Source organism: Xiphophorus couchianus, chromosome 3, assembly GCF_001444195.1.
Source record: "Xiphophorus couchianus chromosome 3, X_couchianus-1.0, whole genome shotgun sequence".
Taxonomy (NCBI): Eukaryota; Metazoa; Chordata; class Actinopteri; order Cyprinodontiformes; family Poeciliidae; genus Xiphophorus; species Xiphophorus couchianus.
In genome coordinates this window covers 12,501,894-12,520,242 of record NC_040230.1, presented here as the reverse complement: position 1 = coordinate 12,520,242, position 18,349 = coordinate 12,501,894, and the positions used below count along the sequence as shown (strand labels likewise).

Here is an 18,349-nt window from a genome sequence, read left to right as displayed (position 1 = left end):
GACGGCTACTTTTTATTTTTACTTTTGAGTAAAAATATGTTGAGGTTTTCCACTTTACCTTGACTATAAGTGATTTATTTAGGGGTATCAGAACAAAAAAGGTTTGGCTTTGAATGCATGCCAGTCTCATCTTGAGGCTGCACCGTGACAAAATCTGGGAATGCTCCATCATTTTTGCAAATCACTGCAGGTGCAAAAAAAAAAAAAAAGCATCTAGAGTGGGTCTGTTTGTTTTTACAGAATTAGCCTTGGCACGAGGGCGAAACCGGGTGCCATGATGTCATTTTGCAGAGAGGAACCGACTGAGTGAGCAGCGTGAAACGCGTGTAAACGGATGAAAACACGCACAAACAAACGAAGAAAGAAAAAAGAAAAAAAACAAGGAGGCGGACGAGTCAATCAGCGCCTCTTGAGCTGACAGCTGTGAGGTGACGGCGGGACTGAGTCTCTGCTGCGTTTGGAGCCTGAGTCAGAGTGGAGGAGAAAAGAGCCAAGGCAGCAGGAGAGAGGGAAGAAGGACGCAGTGTGGGCGGGTTAAGAAACGCCGAGAGGGAGGGCACGTCAGCGTAACATTCCCACCGCTTTTCTTCGTCCTGCCGAGTGGGAAAAACAAGGACGTCCGCCGCTCTCCTCTTCCTCCCCACATTTCATCCCTGATAACCCCACCTGAGCGTCCTTTCTCGAACAGCATCCGGCCGCTTCCGTCTCCATCCTCCCGCACCTCGGAGGCTAAGCCCTGGGTTTGTTGTCAGCCTCCGGGAGCCGAGCTGATCTGAACCGAACCGAACCGAGTGTTGGGGGCGTGAGAGGCGGATGCTGCGAGCGTAGAGGCAGGGTACCAACCAGGAGCATCACCGCACTCAGAACGGTAACATCCCACATTTTTTCCTGCATTGTAACCCACCATTTCTGCGGCGTTTCCTCCTAATGCCGCTTTACGCATCCACGTACGCACCGCTGGAAATGTATGTCAGATAATTGTCGCATAGCATGTTTGTTATTCTGAATGTGTGTAGTCATCTTTACATTAAAAAAAAAACACACAAAATTAGATTATTTCGCAAGCCTAAATGTTCCCATCAGCCTAAACAAACCATGAGGGGTAACCGTGATAAAACACGCAGCCCTGCCACATGCAGAACGTTCCCCACTCATGACCAGGTATATTTATATGTGTGTGTGATACTATTCTGGGCTGCATGTCAGGGCGGCATAATGCTGAAATTCTCCTGGATTACAGCTCCAGTCATGCAACTCTGAATTTAGTTTTGCAGCTCTCATCCTTGTCACTTTAATGGTGATTTATTGGACAGACAACAGCAATGTGAAACCCCCTCGGACCCCCCAAAGTGCCATCTGAAATGCCTGATCTGCTTGTTGCTACTGTACTGTCCCCTCCACTGCTGATCTGTTGTTGATGCATGAACTGTACCCCTCCTTCCCTCCCTTCCTCCTCCTCATTCTCTTCTCTATTCTCCTTCCTCACCCCCACCCTCTTATCCTCCCCTCTTTCCTCCTTCAGATGGACAGAATGAATTTTCTCTCCTTCCTCCTCCTTTGCTTGACTTCGGTTGCCAATTGCAACAAAGGTCAGTTTCAATTCCTTTTTTTTTCTGTTTCTGTTTTTGACTGTGAAGTGTGGGAATGAAGGTTTTGCATTACCATAGAAACACACAGACCTGTCAGGTGGGGTGGGGGGTATTTTTCCAAGCAGAGTCATGAACCCAGTGACTTACTCATGTATAGCTTCAATTCCTCATGCATAACCAGGTGCATACATAAACATCTTTGCATCTTTTGCATGTGCCCTTTCCATCTGTGGTGTGACTCGGAGATGATGGATCCACTTCCCATATTTCTCATAGAATCTGGTTCAGGATCATTGTTTCACTAGCTGCGTTTCCATTAACCATAAAATTGCACAAATTAAAAGTATACTAATAAATTTGCTTAATAGAAATATGCCAATTTCGGGGGAAAAAAAACTCACGCAAAATATTTTTGTGCTAGGATGAGGTGTTTTCCAGCCATGTGGAAATGGTTGTAGAACCCAAAACTGCAATGGAAACAATTTTATTTTTCCTGTCATGCAAGTCATGTGATGAACAGCCGGATGTTACTACTGGCGAAAACGTGGAAGAAGACGACAGGAAGTAGTAGGAAGATTATGGCGCTTTTTTAAAACAAAAAACAGTTAAGATAATTCATATGGCATTTTAATTTCATTTCTTACTTAATGGAAACACTTCACATTCGCAAAATTGTGTTGTTTTTTTTTTTACACCAGCAAAATATTGACAAAGATTTGCCCACATTTGTAATAGAAACGTCTAATTCAAGCTATTGTCACTAGCTGCTTTTCTACTAATCATAACATTGAGAAAATTTAAAGTACGAAAGTAAATTTGCATAATGAAAACACGCCAATTTCAGAAAAAAGGGATGAGGTGGTTTTTCAGCGAAACTGCAACGGAAGCACTTTTTCCGTGTTATAGGAGTCATGTGATCAACATCCATGTTACTACTGGCGATGAAGAAGACTACAGGAAGTAGGAGGATGATGAGTTATTGAATAAATGAGTAAACAGGCTTTTTCACTTGTGATTTTATTTTAATTTCCTATTTAATGGAAACACGGCAATTGCGAAATTGTGGTTTTTCGACATTTGCGTAATATTGACAAAAATTTTGAATTCAAATGCAGTTCCTGTTTCACTTGCTGCATTTCCATTAAAGTAAAATTGAGAGTACGAAAATAAATTCGTTCGAAGTCACCAATTTAAAAAACAAAAAAAAAAACAACTCACCTTCTGAGTTTAAAAAAAGAAGTGTTTTTTTTCAGTTGTATCGAAACGCAACTGAAAATCGTGAAGACTCGTGTGACGTCTTCACGTCACAAGAATCACGTGATCAACAGCCGGTACTACTACTGGCGAAGAGGACGAATAAGACTCCAGGAAGTAGTAGGAGGATGATGGTTTGTTGTTGTTTTTTGTCGTTTTTTTTCCCGAAAATGTTCGTAAAAAATTGTTTCATTCGAACACGTTGAATCCATAGCTATTCTGTAAAGTCACCGATTACGATTTCCCCCAAACGTCGCATATATACACGTAGCGGCTTCCAACAGACGCTAACGTCTCTGATGATTAGCGCCAGCTCCGTGTTTGAATTATGAATATATGTCATGTAAGTGTTTACATCCGTCGCTGCCATATTTTTTAATGTCTTATCAGCTTATTCAAAACAGCGCAATTGTGAAATCATTGTGTTTTTCTTTTTCGACATTAGCAGAATATGGACAAAGATTTGCGCACATTTGTAATTGAGCTAGTGATTGTCATGCCGAGGGGGAGGCGGATGAAACTGACACAGCCGTGCAGCAGAGGGAAGATAAGGAGGGAGAGGTGGTACGTGAGATCAGGTGACAGCGGGGAGGGAGGATGCAGGGCCTGGTGTGTGCGGGTGTGAAGAGGTCAAATGAGGAGGGGTTGACGGGTGAGAGCCGCGGCCTGATGGATAGGGTGGCAGAAAGAGGAGCAGTGCCAAGGGGGACAGACAGAGAGATGGAGCGAGATGCCTCTCAATCTGTAATCCCGAATGTAATCCACAGGCCTGATGCTCAGATTAATGCTAGCAGCGAGGGGCTGGGGGAGGGAGGAGAGGAAGATGAGCAGAGGGGGACAGAGGGCATGAGATAAATGACCGAAAAAGAAACACACAAGCCGGGGCTTGGAAACAGAGGAGGTGGAGGGGAAGATGAATTACTGTGATTATGCCTGGGTGTTGATGGCAACTAATTTTTGGTGCCAGATAGACATTTTTCCAGTTGAAAACTGGCAGGGATGCATAGCTCTATGAGAGTTTTTTTTTTCTCTCCCTCAAATGTATGTACAAAGTGAAAAACAAATATTTAGACGATTAAGAATTTTGCTTGATTTTAAGGAGGCCGTATTATGCAAAATTGACTTTTTTTTTTTAGTTTTACATAATTTTATGACGTAAAAGAGACAGAAACCCAATTTCAAGGCGCTAAATTACAAAGTCAAACGTCTTTTACGTTATTTTTGATATATATATATTTACAACCTCTGACTATGTTACTATGTTGCGTTATAAAATGGCAATATGTGCCTGGAAAACACTTAATACTGCCCCTTTAAAGTTGTTTAAATAAGGGTTTACGGTCCACATTTTTCACTACTGATACCGATATCTGGGGTTGCTTATCGGCTGACACTGAGTCGATGTAAAAAAAATGGTGCTGAATTAACTCAAAATGTTCCTTTTTTAAACACAGACATAAATGTACCGAAGAACAAATTTATTTGATAACTCATGATGATGAGAAAGAAAGAAAGTGAAAAGCAAAGTGTAGATTAGTAGTAACCAATATATAATTGGTATAATAATTCCTCATGTTATTTAGTAATAGGCTAATAATGACTAAATATTATTAGTCATTATTATGGCTACAAAAAATTGCCATTTTTTGGCTACAATGGCCAAAAAATGTTTTCAAAGTACTTTTAAAACATTTCTGAATCATTTTAAATTGTAGTCCATAATTTATAAACCACAATCATGGATAATGTCCTTTAAAGTAATATAAAACAGAAAAATACTGCAGCTTTAATCTGTTTATCTCTTAAGTTATCTATATGTGCAAAAGAAAAGGAGCTGCAGGACAAAGCTGCAGTGGTATATAAATGGTGAAGACAAAGCAAACGGTATTTAAAGTACATGAATATGAAATGAATATAAAATATATTTACAGTGCCTGGTAAAGGAGAGGTTGCATAAAGAAATACCTTTTTTCAAGCTGTTTTTCAGCAGCGATATAAAAATACATATTTAAATTCAGCAGCAGGCTTTGGTGCTTTAAGGCGAAGAGAATTCAAATGATCCTTGGCTCTCTGTGTTTGAAGTTAAAGAAGTTTGATCAGATTCACAACCAGAAGCATTTTTAAATTTATTTTCATTTTCCTCTCGGTGGCTCTGAGACTGAAAAATTAGTTCCAGTTTCATTTTCTCGAAAATTCACTGTGGCGACAATAAAGAAAAACATCTTGTGCTTGTGTCTGATTTCAAACTCTGCAGCCTCTGAGTTAGGAGATCGGGGACAAGAGAAGGGAGGGAGCGCCGCCTTTTGTTTTCGCTCGTTGCTGGAGTGTAAAATCGTCATCCTTGTGGCTCATTAACTTGGCCTTTGATCAGTCAGCACCGAACAGTTTGCACAAGGATTAATAATTATTTAGCAATTAAAGGTTGGATTCTGAGAGAACCTTGGGCGTTTGATTCAGAGCCGAATATTTCTGTATGTGTCTGATGGAAACAAATCAGGACTGTGGAGCTGGAGGGTGCTTGAAATAAAAATGGAGGAAAAACGTCAACTGTGAACGTTATCTGACTCTCAATGGTCACACGTTACTTTCTGTGTGGGTTTTTTTTTTTTCACTCATGCACACTCTCACCATGTCTCTCCCCCATAATTGACTGTTAAAAATAGATGCATTGGTTCCTTGTAATTGCTCCATTTAACCCAAAGCCTGTTCGGTCTTCTCTCTCAGCCAATAAGCACAAGCCATGGATCGAGACAGAGTACCAGGGGATTGTCATGGAGAACGACAACACCGTGCTGCTCAATCCCCCTCTCTTCGCCCTGGACAAAGACGCTCCGCTTCACTACGCTGGTAACACCGGCTGCATCCATCAAAATACTGCTGATTTTTATACATACACCGTAGAAAAAAAGACTCATAGCTTTTTTTTTATCGGTATCTAACATCTGACAAATTTCCCCCTGTTTTAGGTCGGTTATAATTTTAAGAAATTAGATAATTAGGAATGTTAATATACATTTCCTTGTAAACTGTATGACTTGTGTCTAGAACTGATATAATTAATTGCATTAATTGTAATGAAAAAATTATTGAAATAATTCTCAACCAATTTAGAAATTGACTAATGATTAACTAGAGTATGCAGACTCTAAAAATGACATTTGCTGAAAGAATGACATTCAGAGCAGTAATTAAGCTAACTGTACTAAAAATGTACATTTTGCATTAAAGATAATAAAAACTATAAATATGTTCTACCCAAAACTCCTCAAGTGGCATAGAAAATCTCTTATTAAGCACCTTTTGCTATCCAATAATTGATCACTTAAACCAAAGAATAATCAATAGTTTGGCCTTAAACTATATAGATGTTAAGTCAAGCAGAAAGCTCTGACCTTTTTACATGTTGATGTTGGAAGTATTTTTTTTTATCTGCAGGCTCATCCTTTGCTACAAATGATTAAGCATGCATTAAATGAAAGCTAGATCTTTCCATTTTAGGCAAGAAAATGTTTCCTTTCTTATTTAAAAAGGAAATTGAATTATTTATTTATCTGCATCTTTTAATGTGCTTCTAACATTGGAAATGAAAAATCAGCAGAATGTGCCATTTCTTCATGCGATTAATTATATGAGAATAGTCGATTACTAAAATAATTGTTCATTGCAGCTCTGCTAGTGTCACAGAGTTTTCTTCCACAAGCTTCTCACAGTATTTTGCTTAAGTTCTGGTCCATTTCTCCTGACAGAACCATTGTAACTCAGTCAGGCCTGTAGGTTTTTTACAGGACTTCCTGATGGCCACTCGCTAGCATTAACATTGCTGCTATGCTAAGTGTCCCATTTGAGGCCAAGCTTCATATTTCTGCCTGATGTCGAGATGTTGCCTCTTATTTGCATAGAGTCTTATTTCCTCATCATGGCTTCTGTTTTACAAAGTGCATCTATCCTTCCTGCAGCATAATAGCCTCACAACATGATGCTGCCACACCTGTACTTAACAGCTCAGGTGACGTTCTTAGGCTTGTCGTCTTTCCACCTTTTCTTCCAGATGGAAGGATGGAGATTAAGGTCAAAGGCCTAAACTTCACTTTCGTCAAATCAAAGTATTTATCTGCAAAAAAATAAATAAATACTTTTTTTTTTTTGCCCCTAAATGCATTTGCAAACTGTAATCTGGCTTCTTCTTCACTGAGTGGCCTAACCTTTGGTTTGGGTTGATAAACACATTCAAACCAGAACAAGTTCACAACTTCACACAGCCCGTCTCCGTATGATGGCTGAACATTCCCGGTGGCGTTTATAGTCGGATATACATTACATTAATCTATTAGATTTATTAACGTAGCATTTTCAGGCTTCTGGAAACTGGACCCCACATTTCTCTTACTGATATTTTGCCTGATTCACTTTGATTTTTCTGAGAGATTGCACATTGTGTTTGAAGTGTAGCCTTAAACCGCACTCAGAGTTATGCCTCCATTTAACTCAAATGTTGTGAAATAACATTTCAACTGCTTCTGCAAGCTTAAATGCAAATCAATCATGCTATATTTAAACTTGTCAATTTGAAGAAGGTAATAAAACAGGTAATAAAATATTCTTTAAAAAAATCTCTTGTTCTGTCTTCTGGCTCATAGAAATAATTTAGGTAATCTTTGTCGATAACAAGAATAACCAAACAGAAATTTTAAATCTGATTTAATGTAAGAAGGTTAAGAAGGTTATTTTACTTGTTCATTGCAAATAAAATAATACATCAGATCATTTGATTGACTAGCCGAACACCAAGACAAAGAAAATCATGTAATTTGTATTGAAATTGCTCAATGATGTTTTAGTCATGTGACTGCACTAATGATGCAGCTTGTTTTTACTGGATTGCTTTCAGCTTTCAGTAGTAAATGACACGCTCATTTATTTTTTCATTTGGAGCTATAATACCACTCACAGCCACCAGCAATATTTCCCTAAAGGCTCCCTAAATAATAAAGGCAATGTGTTCAGTCAAAGAGTCCACTATTTTTAGCCCATCATGGTGTAATTCAAGCCTTTGCAGCAGGAGCAATCAGCAAGCGCTGTGCCTTTCTGCAGCCTGATGAAATAAGGTGATCATGTTTGCACTCTGAGTCCTGGAAATAACCATGTTGAGTCAAATTATGAAAGATCAACTTGAATTACTCTGGAATATATTGAGCCAATGTCAAAACGGAAGAGGAAATTAGCTGTTTGAGCACGAACCTTTGACTTTCGTCAACCGATAGGGATCTGCTGCTATTCTGAGGATTTTTATTTTCAGTAACTCTTGCAGTCTTATTCAATGTGTGTGATAAAAGACGTTTGAGATAAATGGGTGCATAGAAGCATTTCTAGATATCAGTGTCCTCAAAATCACATTAGATATAATCGCTTCAGTTTTTCAATAATAGAAACATGTTCAGTGGTTATGATACTTCATTGGAGAATTTAGTGGCTTGAATTTAAATTATGCTTCCTGGGGTTTATTTATTTTTTTTTTATCAAAAAATAAAAAAGAAACTGTTACAAAGTACATGGATGCTTCATTTTCCCCCTTTGTTTAACAAGTAGGAAGAGGAGCAACAAAACAGAGGAAAATGTTCTTTGTCAGTAACATGAGTGGGTCTAAAAAGAAAGATCCCTCAGAGACTTTAAGTCTTTTCAGAGATAAACAGGGATTCTCCGTTCTTTGAAGGACTGCATCGCTTAATAATTTAGCAGTTTCAGAGAAAAACCTTCTTCCCACAGTCAAAGTCTGACACCAGAAAATACATCAGTCTGTGAGGTTTTAGCTTGGCTTCCTTGTTTTGTGATCATGAATTATCTAAATCATATGGCATCTCAATTGCACAATTCCACATTAAAAAACTATAATAGTAATAATTTTGCTGCGTTTATTCAGTGGCAAGAACAAAATTCTTGATTAGCTGCACCTCAACTTATTCCTGTAAAATAACTAAAACTGAAGCATTTATCATGTATATATTTGTTATTTTTTTAAGTTAATCAGAACCGAACTAAAAAAAATAAATAAATACAATTATAAGAAACCACGTAAATGAAAGAGAGGCTAAACCTGAAAGTTTAAACATATGAATAAAAATGATAGCATACATTATTTACCCTTATGATAACCATTACTGTTTTCAGTTTTGGTTAAACGAGCCAACATTTTCTCAGGTTACGTGGTGACACTGAAATATAAAGTTCATATTTCAGTGTCATAACATAACCAGACACAGCCTTTCTAACCAGCATGTGGCTGTGATCCTCTTAAAGTAGGAATAAAACCAGAAGCAGCTTTAATGGCAAGATAACGTTCAAAAATAAGGAATTTGACTTCAAAACTCTAACAGACTTTATAAACAGATCAACCTTAGAAGAAATTAAATGAAGGACAAAATGAAAAATATTTACTTGTATGTTTGTACAGGGCTGAAACAATAATTTGAAATAATCATAATGACTTGATTATTGACTAATAATCAACTAATTTAGCCTGATTTATTGTTGTTACTGGAGTATACACTCAAGAAAATGAAAGAGCAACATATTTAGAGCAGTAATTAAGCCAAAACTGTACAAAAATACAAACAATTTGCATTTAAAATAAAAAAATAGTAAATATGTTCTACCTAGAAGTTTTCCTGTGTCCTAGTTTTAGCTTCATCTGGTTCGAATTCAAAAAGAAAATCACATATTAAGCAACTTTTCTATCCAGTTGTTAATCAGTTAATCCATAAACTAATCAACAGACCAGTCGTTCACTGTATTGATGTTAAGTCAAACAAAAAGGTCGGAGCCTTTCACATGTTGATAGTCGAAGTGTTTTTTAGATGAAGAAGTGTTTTTGCTCCAATTATTGCATTTTAGGCATTTCTTATTTAAAAGCCTTATTATTTGTTTATGTGCATCTTTTAATGTCTTTACAATATTGTATAAAAAGGCCTCAATGGTTAAATTAACATTTTTTCTATCCAGTTAATCATCACAATAAATGATAATTATAATAATTGTTAGTCGCAGCCCTAGACAGACATTTTTTATTATAGAAAAGAAAAAATGAAAGGCAGGTTTTCATATAGGATTATTTTGCAGAGGAGCTGATTACTGAGGATGTAAGTTGTTCATTGTGTTTAGGGGAAGAACCTGACTTTGTGGTGGCTGGTTTGTGCAGTTAGTCCTCTGTAAATAGGGGAAGCATGTAGATTTTGAATAGAAAGAGGCCCAAGAATAGAGCCTGGAAGGATCCGTTCTCTGTTGGCTTCGATTCATAATTGCCAAATGACACAAAGTCGTTCTAGTTTGCCAAGTAAAATCAGAACTAATCTAGAACAGCGCCAGACAATCCCATCCATTTTTCTAGCTAATCAGTGTTTCATTATCAACTGGGTCAAAATCAGTAAGATCCAGTAATTCCAACACAAAGGTTAGAGATGTGTCATTTTAAACCTTTTCTAATAGGTTTCTGCCATGTTATAAATACAGAAATAGCAAATAAACTGCTTTGCTATTAAAATATAAAATGAATTTGTTTGCAGTTTGATGAATGCTGACAATTAATCGCTACACATTTTTTCTCCATCTTTTAAGCTATTTATTGGTATGTCGCATGCACATATTTTGCACAAATATAAAACAATTTACCTGATTGAATGGACCCACAGAGTGCTTTATAAATCATGAGAAAATCAACACTCGTTAGTCAGAAGGAGGCCAGGTTGTGTCACAATAATCAGGACAAAATAATAAAACAAGAAACCAAGATTGAGTTCTTTTGAATCAAAGGTTTTTTAATTAACCTTGATGTTCATATAACGGCATGTTTAATTCATTTTTATTAATATTCTCAACCCAGGTGAAATCTGTGGCTTCCGGGTTCACAATGGCCCCTCGGGCTCCGGTTCCGTTCAGTTTGAAGCTGTGGTTCTGGACCGCTCCACCGGCGAGGGTCTGGTCCGGTCCAAAGAGCCGCTGGACTGTGAGAGCCAGCGGGAGCACAGCTTCACCATCCAGGCCTACGACTGCGGAGAGGGACCCGATGGCGTCAACAGCAAGAAATCCCACAAGTTAGTCACAATGTTTCCATTTTTAAACAGCAGCAGCCAGTAGATTCATCAAGCTGTGTCAAACTGAAGGCCCGGGGGCCAAACCCGGCCCGCCGTGGCGTTTTAGGTGGCCCTCTAAACTCCAGAGAGATGCATAAATAGGATCTTCAGGATAACTACTGTGTGCTTAAATATGATCTTATCAATCAAAGTAAAGCGATTTTTATCTGTTTACCGCCAAGTTGCATCAGTAAATCCCTCCAGATTTTTTTACAATTCTACGATTGTGGAAATTCACAAAAAATCAACAGATCTCTAAGTTTTATCTCTAATTTCGGGCTAATGCATAATTATGAGTTTATTGCAGATTTTCCACAAAAATTGCCAAAAATATTTGGTTTAAGTGACGCTAACTTCCACCTGCTAATTAATCAATTAATTGCATGATAAATTAAAATGAGTTAAAATTTGTTTATTCTGTTTATAGGGACTTCATAATCAGTTCTATTTATGGTTTCTGTCGTATTTTTAAAATTATTTTTGGTTGTTGTTTTATTTTGGATATTTATTTATTGAACTTGCATTATTATGCCATTATTAATATTTTACTTTAAAATGGTATCAATATTATCAAATGTGTAATTGTGACAGGCCTACTACTACACTGCAGCCTCAGCCTTACTTGATATCAAGATATAGTTCACAATCGATACGGCGAGTCACCAAATGTCACATTTACTGCCACACATTAGCACAAAAATCACAAAATTAGCCTCACAAAATCACTGATTTTGATTGCCACTAAAATCTCAAAAACAATTATGAATCAATTTAAAAAGATGTTCAATAATATTTAATTCTCAGAAGAACTTATCAAATGCAGAGGTAGCTACTTATCAATATTTCAACAATTTGTTATTGGATCTTTTCAATACATTTTGCCACATCGGCCCCTTTGAGAGCATTTTGTGACGTTGATATGGCCCTGAATGAAAACGAGTTTAACGCCCCTACTGGGCTGAAACGATTAATCAGATTAACCATCAACAAATTTAGCAATCAACTTATTGCTAACTGGAGTATTAAGACTCAAAAAAGGCCGTTTATGGAAAAGAACAACATATTCAGAGTAGTAATTAAGCAAAAGCTGTGGAAAAAATGTATACATTTTACAATTCAGATAAAAAGACCTTCATCTGTAAATATGTTTTAGCCAAAACTCCTCAAGGGCAGTTTTAGCTTCACCTGGTCCAGACTTACTAAAGGAATGTTGTTATTGCGTTTTATGCAGTAAAATGTTTGTTTTTTTCAAAAAAAGAATTGAACTATTTGTTTATTTGCATCTTTTAATGTATTTCTGATATTGCATAAAAAAGGGCTCAAATGTTTAAATGAAAAAATAGTTGAATGTGACATTTTTATACAATTAAAGATTAAAATTATCGATAGATTAATGAATTACTAAGACATTTGTTAGAATAGTGTTACATCCCCGCTGTAGTGATATCAACTCTCATCTCTCTGCTTCCCTTCTTCCTGTCCCTTAGGGCCACGGTTCATGTTCGTGTGAACGATGTCAACGAGTTTTCCCCAGTGTTTGTGGAGCGTCGCTACGAGGCTTCGGTCCCGGAGGGCCGTCTGTTTGACAGGATCGTGCGGGTCGAGGCTCTGGATGCCGACTGCTCCCCGCAGTACAGCCAGATCTGCTTCTATGACATCATCACTCCCAACGTGCCCTTCGCCATCGACAACGACGGTGAGATGGTTCACGTCCTGCACGCTGTACTAGCAGAGCATAACTGATCACACATTCGATCAGCCTACAACCGCGACTTTGAATGTAGTTTACCATGTTAGTGCTTCATTTGGAAAGAAAATGATGCATGGCTTTCACTAGAGCTGAAACGATTAATTGTGATTAATCGTTTATGGAAATAACCGTAAACTAATTTAGTAACCAATTAATTATTAACCGAAATATTCAGGCTCATAAAACTGTATTTGCTACAGAAATAATATGCTTAGGGCAGTAATTAAGCCAAAACTGCAAAAAATCTAAACATTTTAAATTTAAGATTAAAAAAAGTATTCTGCATGTAAACAAGTTCCATACAAAAAGTTTAAGCTTCATCCTGTTTACATTCTGTAAATACATCTCCTATTGCTCACCTTTTCCTATTCAATTATTAATCAGTCAATTAAAAAAAAGATCAGCAGATTAGTCCTACACTGCATTGTTGTTTATTCAAGCAGAAAGGTTTGAGCTTTTTATATGTTGATGTTATTAGATTTTTTTGTTGTAGATGTATCCTTTTCCACAAATTATCAAGCAACACTAAAGGACTGCTGTTTTCTTATGTAAAAAATTAATTGAATTATTTGTTTATTTGCATGTTTTAATGTATTTCTGATATTGTTTAGAAAGGCTGAAATGGTTACATAAAAAATCTGCAGAATGTGCCAATTTGTTTTAATCCGATTAATCATCAGAACAATTGATAGATTCATCAATTACTAAAATAATCGTCAGTTGCAGCCCCACTTTTCACTTTTTGTTTGACAAGATATCATCAATCTCAATTGAGCCCTTTTTATTAAAACAACCCTAAATAAAGTTCAATTAAACCAAACTGCCTTCAAAAATCACCTAATTGGTGCAAATAGTTTCAAGTTGTGGAGAAGTTAAAACATTTTTTGACATTCTTAACCAAAAATAGTAAAAAGTTCATATTTAATCCATTTGAATGAACTGCTGCAGATTCATTCAAATGTGAGTTTTGTTGTGTTTCTCTTCCACCTTTTCACAATTCTTTGATAAACTTTTCAGTTTCCCTCAGATTGTTTGAGTGTCGGTGAACATTACGTTTTAAGTCTTGCACGGATTTTAAAAAATGGGTTTAAGTCTGAACTTTGACTGGGCCATTCTGAAATCTGTATTTTTGGAGTCGTTTTGCTCCAAGTTTTCTTCCAGTATTTCACTTTACTTCCATCCATCTTCCCATCGACTCTGGCCCGTTTCTGTATCCCTGCAGAAGAAAAGCATTGTACTGCATGATGCTTCCAGCACCACATTTTACTATTTCCCACCACACTTAGCATTTCAATGCAGATAAACGTTAGGTCATTTCACCAGAGCACCGTCCTTCACATGTCTGTATGTTTTGGACTTTCTATGGTCTCAAACTGCTAAAAATATGAGAAAAAGAAACATTTTGAAGCCAAATAGATATTTCAGCAAAGTGATTCTAAACTCTGAAAACAAGCAAAGCATAAAGATCGAACAGCAGGCACTGCTGAAATATTGATTTTTATGGAGTGGTAAATTTAGGAAAATTGCAGAGACTTAAAACCTCACGTATAAAAACAAACAGTGTTGAAATAGACTTTGTGGGGGCGGACTTTGATTTTTGCATCCTCAAAGTCTCAGCTCCAGCTGTAGTGGAGAGTTATTGGTTTAATATAGCCTCCCATTTTGTTTCTGCCTCGTTAGATTCTCTGTATTTACAGTCCGGTGTTGCACTCTGGGGGCTCAATCGTTCCAGTTCAGTAATGTGACCCAGCAGCTGAGGAGACCCTGTTATAGAATGACGCTGCAGAAAATGTCCAGATCTGGAAATTTTCTGCATCCTGCAAAGGATGAGTAGCTTCTTTCTGTTCTCAGACAGCAGCACAGAAATCTATTGTTCCCATTGTGCTGCATGCTTTTTATTTTTGCATCTCTCTTCTGTTTCTCTTTGTTTCTCATCTCTTCATGTCAAAGCATCTTCTTTTCCCTACCTGCTGTTTGTCAGGCAGCATGCAGAGTGCTGTCAGCCCTTCACAGATACTCACTTTGTTCACCCTTATCTATAAAAGCAGAAAAAACCCATTTGTTTTCATCCTGCTCGATGTTATTTATCTTCCTGTTTTTCGCCCTGAAAGCGGAGCTGAAAACCCTGTTTTGACTCGGTGCACATGTGGAGCTTCAGGAGGTTTTTCACTCAATTGAATAAGCTTGTTGTTGGCGACTAGCCCTCCATTTCTATTTCTATTTGTCTCATTAAGTCATGTCCTCTCTTTCTTTGTCGTTGCGTCTCCTAGGTAACATTAAGAACACGGAGCCTTTGGATTCGAAGCGGCAGCGTGTTCACACCTTCTGGGTGACCGCCTTCGACTGTGGGAAGAATCGCGCTCAGGCTGATGCCCAGGTTGTCGTCACAGTCAAGCCGTCCTGCAAACCCGGCTGGAACGGTAATCAACGTTGCAGGCGGCTCTTTTCTTCTGTCTCAGTTTTTATTCTGGAGTAACTCTGCGGAGGCGTCAGACGTGTGATTTGGTTGTTTCATTCAGGGATTTTTGGATGAAATTTCCACTCTGAGTTAGAAATTGTGTGGGCAGCTATTCATCTTAATCATGGTTGTATCATTAGATCATGAGCTGCGTTGCAAATAGACCGTTTTAAGACTTAGTAATATTATAGGCCAATTCACTGCAAATGTTATCTGTTATCTTATCTACCTCCAATCATGCAGAATCAAATTTGGATCAGATTCAGTTTAAATAAAATTTTAAATAATGATTAGAAAAAGAAAATAGCTGTCATTTTTAGTGGATTTTATGCAGCTTGTATTTGTAGTTGAGTAAGATTTGACCTTGAGTATCAATATTTTACTCAAGTACTAGAGTGGAGTACTTTGTCCACCAGTACCAGTATCTATCTACGGAAGCCCAGTCAGTTGCTTTGAGTCACTAACATTATGGGAATCAGTCATCTTGTGAGCATGTGGCAGCAGCGCAGAGAAATAATTTAAACAGGGAAAAACATACAGAAGAACCAGGTTGAGTGTGATTGGCCAATTAGTGAGACAAGGAGAGAGGATAGAAAATCCTAAACACTAAAACACTGAGGTAAAAATAGAAAACTAAGGGTGCATTCACACCAACCCTGTTTAGTCCACTTTATTCGCACTCTGGTTTTTTGCTAGAAAGTCTGGTTCATTTAGGGAGGTGTAAATAAACAGTTGAATTCTGACGTAGACCAAAATAATCAAATTCTGGTCCGCCTAAAAATCCAGGTCTTGGTTCAATTAAAGACAACTGTGTTGTGGTTCGAATGCGGATGTGTATTCAAGCCGACCAGAGAGCGCTCCAAAAGCAGGAAGCGAACTATAATGCTGGGGCATTCTGGGTAAATACAACCAAAACTAAGACAAGAGTCTAGAGCTAACAGAAGAAATGGCTCAAAAATCCTACAACCTCTAAAATCTGACTGCATTTAATTTTTGTTTACATTTTGTGAAGAAGGAAGTTGATCTCTTCTTCAGAGGTTTTTGTGTCATGTCCTTAAGTGGTTCTTGGTGCAGCGCCCCCACAGGCGAGGAGGTGAACAGGTTTTTCAATTAGTTTGGATTATTTGACACAGAGCAGTGTGAAAGCAAACCACAACAGCTGAAAATGCAACAAATGTTGTCAGGAGTGAAAACATCCTAAGAGTTAATGGCATTAACAGCACCTTCAATAGTTTGGCCCAGAGAAAGATATTTAACACTAAATCACCGAACCAGGAGTACTTTCTGTGGAAATACACTCAGCCAATGGCAGTAGCACCTCTGTTGATGGGTGAGTCCAGCTGAAAAACACTGGCAAAACCTGTACCTGGAAGACTTTCTATTAAAAAAGAGAATACTGAAAGGTAATGGCTGGAGTTTCTTTTTGAAAAGCTTTGATCCAGAAAGAGGCAGATTTAAACTCAGAATCGCTGAGTGCCTTATTTAGAATGAAAGAACAGAGAGAGTATAAAGCTGATTTCAGCATGGCCTCAATTGAGGATCCACTCTAAACTGGAGGTCAGACATACTTTGTATAAGAACAAACGGAGAGAAAGTTATAAATGAATACAGCATTCTTGTAAACTCGCAAAGACCAAAGAGACCAATGAACCTCTTGCAGCATCTGTCAGTATGTGTTTGAAATGAAGGATGAGGGAAATATCTTGTTTGTTTTGCAAAACACCACCAGATTGTTGTTAAAAGAAGAGGTGATGAAATTCTTCGCAATGCAAAAGATTCAGCAAGGCTGTCCTGACTTTTAAAATGAGCTAATACTTTTTTAAATCTTTGATATCTTGTCATTCTGTTATTTTTATGTTATTGCAGCTTTTACATTTGCTGTCTGTTTTTAGACATTGCAGGCTTATGTCACTTGATTGATCTCCCATTCAGTTTAATATCGGAGTTGTGTGTTAAAATGTAAAGTTCTGATTCAGTTTTTTCTTTCTTTAAAGGATGGACGAAACGGGTGGAGTACACACCTGGGTCAGGCAGCATCCCCCTGTTCCCCAGCCTGCATCTGGAGACCTGCGAAGAAACAGTGTGGAACATCCAGGCCACCGTAGAGCTACAAACCGGCCATATTGGGAAGGGCTGTGACAGAGACAGCTACTCTGACCGTTCTGTTCGGCGACTGTGTGGTAAGTTTTGACTTTAGACCCAAAAATCATATTCAACTGGAAGTAAATATTGATTTATTTCACATTTTGCATGTTTTTGTGCTTCTATTTGGGTCTCTAAAAACAGCCAAAGTGCTTAAAAAACATACAGATGTTTTTTAGCAATAAGTTAATGCTTTTTGGTTTTTTTAATAGAGCCATTTCAAAAATGAATGCAACGTCACAAATCTGCAGGCACCTAGCAAACTCAGAGGAGGCCTGGCCCGTTACCTAGCAACCCGACCGGAGCTCTACCCATCACCCAGCAACCCCAGCAGAGCTCTAGCACATTTAGTCAGCTGGTTTTACTGCAATGGCTGCTGGAAAAGACTCTACTTCAGCTTTCCGAAGACGTATAGTTGTATAATTACAGATTTTGTTGTAGCCATTGTCTCATATGAGTGTAAAGGTTGAGTTGAGGGTTTGACCAGCAGCAGCTTATTTGGTTTTAAAGTGACAAGAGATTCATTCTGACAGGAATGAAGTAGGTAGAATTGATCAAATTAATATCTCGTTATCTAAGGATGAATTTTGAAAAAAATGTAATGAACGTCCTAACCTGTTCAAGGAAGCATAACAGGTCACCTTTAAATAAAGAAGGAAAAATACGAAAAAAGAAATAAAGATCAAACTCTATTGAGTTGTTTTCTATTTTTTTGATTAGGTGCCGTCAGGGGCGAAGTCGATCTTCTCCCACCTCCATCTCCAGCAGCCAACTGGACCTCAGCTCTCCCCACTCTTCCTTCTTCCGATTCTTCTCTGGTCTTCTCCTTCAATGGGTCGAATCATGTGGCGGTGGTTCCCGACTCGGTTGTGTCCGCTCTGTCGGGCGACCACTTCACCCTGCAGCTGTGGATGCGTCGGGGCGGCGCCAACATCCAGCCTTCAGCCACTCAGTCTAGAGGAAATCGCAAAGAGGAGGAAACTATTGTGTGCAGCACCGTAAAGAACGGTTCGTTTAATCTCTGGGATTTGCT

The 18,349-nt window shown here is 38.0% G+C and overlaps 1 protein-coding gene across 2 annotated transcripts in view; it reads left to right on the top strand.

Moving 5' to 3' along the window:
* The first annotated feature begins 314 nt into the window (after positions 1 to 314).
* clstn3 (calsyntenin 3) overlaps positions 315 to 18,349 on the top strand; it is a 38,775-nt gene continuing 20,740 nt past the window's right edge. Inside the window, exons 1-8 of one of the 2 annotated variants that reach the window (XM_028012065.1) lie at positions 315 to 868; positions 1,523 to 1,589; positions 5,568 to 5,690; positions 10,717 to 10,927; positions 12,454 to 12,662; positions 14,987 to 15,136; positions 17,169 to 17,354; positions 18,037 to 18,324. In XM_028012065.1, the coding sequence (XP_027867866.1) occupies positions 1,523 to 1,589; positions 5,568 to 5,690; positions 10,717 to 10,927; positions 12,454 to 12,662; positions 14,987 to 15,136; positions 17,169 to 17,354; positions 18,037 to 18,324 (1,234 nt within the window). In that variant the 5' untranslated portion in view covers positions 315 to 868. The remainder of the gene's footprint in view (positions 869 to 1,522; positions 1,590 to 5,567; positions 5,691 to 10,716; positions 10,928 to 12,453; positions 12,663 to 14,986; positions 15,137 to 17,168; positions 17,355 to 18,036; positions 18,325 to 18,349) is intronic. The other variant, XM_028012066.1, reaches the window with a different exon arrangement.